We start from the raw sequence: 8,764 nt of genomic DNA on the forward strand, positions 1-8,764 counted from the left end.
CTTTCCAGAGAACTGGTGGTGGGGGGGTGTTTCCTTCTGAGATGCTTTGTACACTTCTTTTCCTTCTCTGGCCTGAGATACCATTTGCATGACGGTTGTCTAGGATGGGGCTCTTCCGTCTGTGTCCCAAGGTTATTCCCACAGACCATTACAACTTCCCACTCAGTGAGAGATAGGACAGCACAGCATCTGCCAACAGGGAACACAATCTGCTTGATAGCTGGCACCGCATCACCTTCCAGGCCATGCATGTTTGTATGCACACACATAGGAAAGAGGTAGGATTTCAATTGTGGCACCACGCCTGCCATTTTGCCCATTTTTACTCCTGTATGAATACCCCTGGATAGGAAGAAGGACCCTGGAAATAAGAAGTTTCTGTTAGGACACCCTTTGAGAAATTTGTCCCTGAGTGGCATTTGGCTCTGTTCCCCAAAACATATGAAAAGTGATTAAATTTATTTTTTCATAGAACTTTCAGGAACAGAAGAGTGACATGCTTAACTATGGTATAAGCATGTTTTTCCCCATCTTTTGAGAGAAGAGTGCTGTGGAGAAAAGGAATTTAATATATATTTAGGCATGTTTTGTCAGCTGCCATTATTGTCATTTTGTCATTTTTTGTGTATTTGTAGACTATTTCTCTTTATGGATTAGATTCTGTATACTTCTCAGAGTTGTTATACTGAACTGAGGTAGAAATCTCAGTAATAAAGGGTCCTTTTAAATTAAATTTATTAAATTAAATATTAATTCTGAATGGTTTATTAAATTTTAAATAATTATTAATTTTTTTTAAATTACATATGAATACATTGCATATTAAATTTAAATTTTAAATTATTTACTGATTAGAATTATAGACCCCCCCCCCAAAACTTAATGCATGTTGGAAATCAAATTTAAAGAGTACTTTTAAATCATATGGCGCTTTAAAGAAAATTATCAGAACATTCAGTATTTCGGATATAAACCATACTGGGAAAATAATTATTCCCTTAGTTATACAAATGCCTGCATAACAAGATAACTGCTAAAGGACACTTTAAAGGAATGCTAAAAGGTGGGAAGGCTAGTTCAACATTTCCAGTAGAGACCAGCTAATTCATCCTCAGAAGTTTGTAAGAATGGATGGAAAATAATTAACTAGGTAGAATACTACACTAACAAAATTGCTAAGGCTTTTTTTTAATCATTAAGGATCTAACAATTAGGAGCAGCAACCTTTCTTTTTTTGTTCTTGCAATCTGGAAATCTGCTTTAAATAAAGGATTTATTTGTGAATGTTTGGTCTTTTCTGCCTGGATGCAAAGGATTTTTTTTTTAACGGAATAAAACACATTGTTAGGATAACTTCAATTATCCCAATTCAGTAGGACCACACTGTTTTGGAAGAAACAGAACCTGCATACATTCAAAGGTTGAAGAAATCCCCCATGGAAATCCCCCAGTACAGTTATAATCAGCTTTATGCTCTGTTGCCTTAAGCTCATCACTAAGCTATATTGCCTGAAAGTCAGGAAAGAAGCTGGTTTTGTAAGCAAATGCTTGCAAATGAGTTTGAGACCCATAAAACACCGTGCCTGGTACGTGTTCTCTACGGTGAAGATCTGAAAACCGGCTTCGCTCCAGAGACCCACCCTGAGCAGAGAAGGATGAGTTCTAAGATCTTGCTGTGCCTCTCATTGGCTCTCTCCATCCAGGGTGAGTACATGTGCCAACTAAAAGAGTGAGAAAAGAGAAAATTAGGGCACAGATAGATGATAGATAGATAGATAGATAGATAGATAGATAGATAGATAGATAGATAGAGATAGATAGATAGATAGATAGATAGATAGATAGATAGATAGATAGATAGATAGATAGATAGATAGACAGATAGATATTTCCATTTTTTTTTTCAGGAGCATGGAATAAGCAGGAATCTCAATGACAAGTAGATAGAAACAATTATTGTCATATTGGTCCCCTGAGCAAATAATGCTCAGAGTGCCCTCTGATGGTCTGTGGGACAATACCACAAGATCAAGAGATCTCCACTTTGAAACGTCTGCAAAGTTCGTGCGCGGTGATGTGTATTGGAGATAAGGCTAAGAATCCCAAGCTCTCTCCCCTTTGTTACATAGCCAAACGCCAGTTTTGAGATGTGCTGTAAATTGTTTTCCTTCTCACTGTGATTTTAAAAAATATATAAACTAAACTAGAACAGAAAACACTGTATTACCCCGCTTCCATCTTTCCAATCATTAAAACCTCTTTCAAGTTGTGCTTGACTTCTTGGAGACTAGCTTACAGCTCTGAGTTTTCCCCTTGTCTCTCATCTAACGGCTAATTAGTTCCTATAATTAGACTATTTTTGATTACCTAGATTTTGCCACCAAGCATGGTTCTGGCCATTCTTTAACCAATACTGAACTAGCAGCATGGAAAGTTTCCTAGCAAGTATATTTTTTAGTTCTGTTATCAGGCCGTACATTGAATACACAAATACTTTGTATTTGTGGGACTGTGGGATATTGAAGTTATGATCTGTTTAAATGTATTAATGGGATTGTATTAAAGCTGACAAATATATGATGTTACCATTTATGATACACTCACAGCATGATTTTTTTGTTATCTTCTGTGGGACATGCATACATAAGTCTGCTTGGGACAAATTCTCACCAAAACCTCTGTCTAACTAGGCACATTTAAGTTTTTAGTTATGTAAGTCAACCAATTGTCCTGTGCTTCTGTGAATGGCTGAGAGAATGGCTATCACTGTTGAAAAGCAAGATGCTACATAATGTTCTAAACAACATTTCCCTGCAGGTTTACAATGGAAGGTTGTTAGCAATATTATTGCAATGTATTTCTCTTTCTTTTGGTCACCTTAACATAGCTTGCAAAGTAGCAAAAGAGATTGTTCTCCGCCCCCCCCCCCTAAAAAAAGGCACAGCCTCATATTACTACTAATTAAAAGGCTATGTAATACTATTTAAAACAGAATATCTATGAAATCACACTTGTGAATCTTGAAAGTCCCTTTCAAAAACATGAGCTTTGTTCACTTTGGCAGGCCAATAGGCTTCTGGAAAAAAAATCCAAGAGCTTTTGAGCCACGATAGAAAAGCTGCAGAAACAAAATATACTTAACATAACACTTAGCAATAGCAATAGCACGTAGATTATCTACCCCTTCATAGTGCTTTTACAGCCTTCTCTAAGTGTTTTACAAAGTCAGTATATTGTCCCCAACAATCTGGGTTCTCATTTTACCAACCTTGGAAGGATGGAAGGCTGAATCAATCTCGAACCCCATCAGGATTGAACTGCTGGTAGTGGGAATAAGAGTTAGCCGGCAATACTGCATTCTAACCATTGCATCACCATGGACCTGTATGGCTATGAATTCCCTGTTTTAGGGAGAAGGAGAGGATGTCAGTGGTATTGCAGAGTATACTGAACCCTGAGCTAATCCATGGGTCAAGATATGGATAACCAAGTAGCCCAAGTTAAAACCAAGTTTAGGATATTCTGCAAATTAGAGCTGCTCTGTCTTGAACTAATTTAATTAAGTGTGTTGCACAACCAAATAAAAATGCTTTGTTTAATGGGCCCAACCAATTTTCCTTCTCTGGAAAGGGAAGTTCTCCATACAGATCTCAGCAGGCAGGGATGAGCAGATTCTTTCAAAAGAAAAATGAATCAAGGTGTTTCCAACTTTCAGCTGTAGGGTAGATCTCTGTTCCTCTTCTTCCTTCTTCAGGGGGAGCCTTGCAACCCGTGCCTATCCAGCCACCTCAGGCCTCATATGCTGAGGGCTCTACTGCAGTCCTGCAGTGCCCTTTGCAAAGTGGCAAGATCCAGGACTACCATGTCTTCTGGTTCCAGCAAAAGCCAAGCAAAAGCCCAGCCTTCATCCTGAAGCATGCCATCGATGGGAAGATAGAGCGATCCTCTTCATTTGACGCACGTTTTGTGCCCATCCGGGATGCCGACACCAATGCCTACGTCTTGCAGATCCAGCAGGTGCAAACAGAGGAAAGTGCCACCTACTTCTGTCTAGCAGAGGGATATTATTTCCAGATAGCAGTCTCAGGGAGTGGAACACGGCTCATCATCACAGGAGGTGAGCAGGAATACTACATAACAGATGTAAAGTGAAGGCATTTTCTTTCTCTGTGTCTTTACAAAGGAGGGAGGGAGGGAGGGAGGGGACAAATGCTGCTAGAATACCAGAACAGGGGAAAAAGTAGTGAGATGCTTCCTTGAGCTGAACACCCTGAAGCAGCCTCAACCTTGAAGCAAAAGAACTGAATGTTTTGTTTCTGCCGAAGATGAGGACAGTCTATAGCCATGATGGCGAACCTATTGCCACATGTGGCAAGCAGAGCCATTTGTTCCGGCACGCGAGCCGCAGGCAAACTTCCTTCACGGCGCATGCATGCACCTCACGGCTGATTTTCGGCTGGCCTTCCTTGGCCTCCCGGAGGTTTGAGGAAAGCCTCTGCAGGACTTTCAGGCCAAACAATAGACACATTTCATCACTTGCTGTATTTTCGGAAATACTGGAAGTGACAAAACGGGCCTATTATTCGTCCTGAAAAGCCTGCAGAGGCTTTATTCAAGCCTTTGGGAGGCCGAAAAAGGCCTCAAACCGGCTGAAAATCAGTTGTGAGGCGCAGTGCAGGTAAGGGGGGTGGCAGGGGGGAGTGTGTGCATATGTGCAGGGAGCATGGGGGGCGTGCATTGCCTTCTGGGTGCTGGCATGCGAGTGTGAGCATGCGAGCGTGCGCACAGTTTTTGGCACAGGAGCCCAAAAAGGTTAGCCACCACTGGTCTATAGCATTTTAAATGTTATGAAAATCTGGGTTGCCCTGAGGTTTTAGTGCAGGAGTCCCCAACACCCAGTCCATGGACTGGCAACCAGTCCATGGCATGCCAGAAATCGGTCGTTGCAAATAAGCGAAGCCCCATCCAGGGGATGCAAGCAGCACATGAAATCACAACCCCTCCAGTTCGCGGAAAAACCTCTCTCCATAGAACCAGTCCCTGATGCCCAAAAGGTTGGGTTTCACTGCTTTAATAACTAACAAATGGGGTTTGGTCTTATTGTGAGAACAGCAGCCATTGGCTAAGCCTCCCCTGAGAACTCTACATGTAGCTGAACCAAATAACTGAAGGCTGCCAGCTTATGGAACGCTCTATTTACAAGGGGCCACTAGATGGCAGCAAAGTTAATGTTGATATTGCTTGTTATCCTTTAGTGGTGATCGGGCTTAGACTGAATTTGCACAATGGTTCTGTTTCCACAACGCATATATCCCCCAGTCCAGAGGTGGTATTCAGCAGATTCTGACCAGTTCTGGAGAACTGGTAGTGTAAATTTTGAGTAGTTTGGAGAATCGGAAAATACCTCCTCTGACTGGAGATTTTACAGTATCCTTCCCCTGCCATGCCCACCAAGTCACGCCCACAGAACCGGTAGTAAAAAAAAATGAATCCCACCACTGCCCCAGTCAGCTATTAACCGAGTCAAATCTCCTCACCAGTGATTCTGACAGCACTCAATTCTGTCCTATTAATTGAGGGGAGAAACATGGAGGACAGAGTAGAGCAGGGGTGTCAAACTCATGGTGTCATGGCAGCATCACATGACATATATCGGGACTTTTTTTCCCCTTTGCTAAACCGGGTGTGGGTGTGGGCAGCACATGATGCATCCGGCCCATGGGCAGGGAATTTGACAGCCCTGGAGCAGAGCAATTAGACCTGAATGGCAAAAATCTTTACTACTATCCAGTGGTGGTATTCAATTTTTTTTACTACCTGTTCTGTGGGTGTGGCTTTGTGGGCATGGCAGGGGAAGGATACTGCAAAATCCCCATTCCCTCCCCACCCCACTAACCTGCTTTCCAGCTCCATTCTCCTGTGCAGGGCAACAAAAGGAGACTCAGCTGATCAGCTGGGACTCGGGAGGCAGAGAATAGATGGGGGCAGAGTGGTCAGAGGTGGTATTTGCTGGTTCTCCAAACTACTCAAAATTTCCTCTGCCATTTCTCCAGAACTGGTCAGAACCTGCTGAGTACCACCTCTGCTACTATCTAATAGTAATGTGGATTTCTGCAGCTAGATCTGGAAAAAAAATGTCCATACAGTTTCTCCAGGAACTGATATCCCACAAGGCCTTGCACCAGAAGGGAACTAGCAAGATAACACGTTATCACTAATCCAGTTCCAATTAGCCCAGAAGGGAGCAATACAGGTAGTCCTCGACTTACGACCACAATTGAGCCCAAAATTTCTGTTGCTGAGTGAAACATTTGTTAAGTGAGTTTGCCCCCATTTTACGACCTTTTTTGCCACCGTTATTAAGTGAATCACTGTAGTTGTTAAATTAATCAAACCGTTGTGAAGTGACTCTGGCTCCCCCATTGTCAGAAGGTCCCAAAAGGGGCTTACGTGACCCCAGGACACTAAAACTGTCATAAATATGAATCAGTTGCCAAGCACCTGAATTTTGATCCCGTGGGGATGCTGGAACAGTCACTAAGTGTGAAAAATGGTCATAAGTCACTTTTTCAGTGCCCTTGTAACTTTGAAGGGTCACTAAATGAACAGTTGTAAGTTGAGGGCTACCTGTAGGTATAGCTTGACCATTTCAACTGTCTTGTGTCTGAAATGCCTATTCTGTGTCACTAAGCTTCAGCAGTGAGTTCTGTAATAGAAAGGCTTAGATTTTCTTTTTAATGGAGGACCAGGATTGCAAAGAGGCCAATTGATATGTTTTGATGGTTCCCACTTACAACTGACTGGTGTAAGGCATCCAGAAAGTTTCCATGATATCAATCACTCCGAGACATAGTCTCTCCAATTGATTTATTTAGGAACAGATCTGGTACGTCTAAGGCAATTTCCCAAAGTGAAAGTATTTTCGTGCATTACATAGAATCCACCTTCCCTCTTCCCACTTCTACACTTCATAAATCACGAGAACCAATTAACTGCAACTGGAATTTCTTGGTATGAATAACCTTGAACTTTTCAACTCCTCCACCCCACCCCCTTCCATTATATGTGGCAGCTGAATTTCAAAGCTGACAACTGGATCTGTTTGGATAATTTTTTTTTATAATTCTCACAACACATTAACCTCTCCTTGATTCAGAAGCAAGTTGTGAAAAGATGGCTAATAGATAGTAAAAATCATCCGTAGAAGACATGAAAAGGCTCAGACTCATCGGGCAGCAACTGAAGATCTGTTGCTTTCTAAATGCCAGACTTCAACTGCAGAAGTCACACCTTTACACCAGTGGTGGGATTCAAATATTGTTGCCACCGGTTCGGTGGGTGTGGCTTGGTGGGCGCACTTTGCGTGCGTGCACACACTTTGCATGCACGCAGGCACCAAATGCGCACTTTGCACAGGCGCAGAGGCATTCTAACTCGCCTCCTGCAAGCCTGCACGATCCCAGTCGCTTCAGCAGCTGCCACGCAGCACTATTCTGTGCCACGCAAAGCAGCTGCGCTTCAAATTTAGCAGATAAAAATGAGTATGGAAACCCGGGCGGGCGGGTGGGCCCAACAGCAGAGTGGTGGAGAGAACCAATTTGGTCTCTGCTGTTCATCGTTCCTACTGGCTCGCCAGAACCAGACCGAACCGGTCGAATTCCACCACTGCCTTTACAGATCTCAGTGCTGAGTGAGTGCTGCTGCAGCTAATCAGCCAATCCAGCAGACTTTTAGACCAGATGACTTACAAGGTCCCTTCCAAGGTCTGTTAATCTGTACCTGTATCAGATCTCAAAAGGCAAGGGTTGACTCTAAATTGTAGAAGTATGGTTCCGAAACAACAATATTATGGCAGTTTGGGAGAACGGCAAGACTCAATTATTCTTGTTCTCCCCAGGACAATCAGCACAAGTACCATCATCCGTCATCATATTGTCTGACGTTTCCCAGAAGCCAGAATCTTCTGATGTCCATGCCATATGTGTAGTTGAAGACTTCTACCCAGGCTTACTAGAGATCAAGTGGAGTGCAGCTGGGAAAGATATAACTGAAGGAGTGACCTCTGGACCCGTGACCTTGAATGGGGATGGCACTTACACCACCTCCAGCATCCTGAATGTATCACGCAATTTCTTTAACTCTCTCACCCCTATTCAGTGTTCTGTGAGTCATGAATCTTCTGGGGCCAAGATTGAACGGAGCCTGCAATGGTGCATGGAGAAGTAAATGGTTTCACCTCAACGCCTCCCTTCTTCCCATGCTGCTACTTCTCACTCCCCTTTAGCTCTCGGCAAAGTGTGCCCTGCTCCATGCTTTGGCTCCCCCCCCCCCCAGTAAACATATATTCACCACTTAATGCTGTCTGATTATTTATTTATTTATTTGGGAAGAGCACGGAAGGAAGTTGTAATTTGAATGGTGCTTGGTCAGTAGCTGCCTCCCCTTGAGTTCCACTGCTGCCGCCTTGAATTCATGCAATCTCCCCTATCGAAAGACTGATCTCTGGTGAAGCCATTGTGCTTACATGGGGCTCGCGTTTAAACATGTTATGAGTTGGCACAAGCCCTTCCATCATAAATGAAATCAGTTGAGCTGAACTTACATTACTTGCTAAGCTCCATCCCCATGAGCCAAGGTTACTACTAACTGAACATCCAACCTTAAAAGTTATGTACGTGCATCTTTATGTTAAATGGAAGTTGTCAAATCTGATGATTTGAGTAAAAATTTCAAAATGCCCATTTTTTCATTGCCCCCTCCTCAC

General features: G+C 42.9%; 1 protein-coding gene across 1 annotated transcript; it reads left to right on the top strand.

The window, feature by feature from the left end:
- The first annotated feature begins 1,540 nt into the window (after positions 1–1,540).
- LOC113417827 (immunoglobulin lambda-1 light chain-like) lies at positions 1,541–8,356 on the top strand. Its single transcript, XM_087956689.1, has 3 exons — positions 1,541–1,704; positions 3,755–4,117; positions 7,898–8,356. Exons 1-3 carry the CDS (start codon positions 1,545–1,547, stop codon positions 8,224–8,226), a joined length of 852 nt encoding a protein of 283 aa, XP_087812815.1. The 5' UTR covers positions 1,541–1,544; the 3' UTR covers positions 8,227–8,356.
- The last annotated feature ends 408 nt before the right edge of the window (positions 8,357–8,764 follow it).

Source organism: Notechis scutatus, chromosome 2, assembly GCF_049901735.1.
Source record: "Notechis scutatus isolate UNSWTSFEM ecotype Mainland chromosome 2, rNotScu1.2, whole genome shotgun sequence".
Classification (NCBI taxonomy): Eukaryota; Metazoa; Chordata; class Lepidosauria; order Squamata; family Elapidae; genus Notechis; species Notechis scutatus.

Excerpts from the sequence above, each read along its gene's own strand:
- LOC113417827 (XM_087956689.1), top strand. The coding sequence starts at position 1,545 with ATGCTTGCAAATGAGTTTGAGACCCATAAAACACCGTGCCTGGTACGT. Across the intron at positions 1,705-3,754 it reads ATTGGCTCTCTCCATCCAGG|GGGGAGCCTTGCAACCCGTG; the intron begins GTGAGTACATGT and ends TTCCTTCTTCAG. Across the intron at positions 4,118-7,897 it reads ACGGCTCATCATCACAGGAG|GACAATCAGCACAAGTACCA; the intron begins GTGAGCAGGAAT and ends TGTTCTCCCCAG.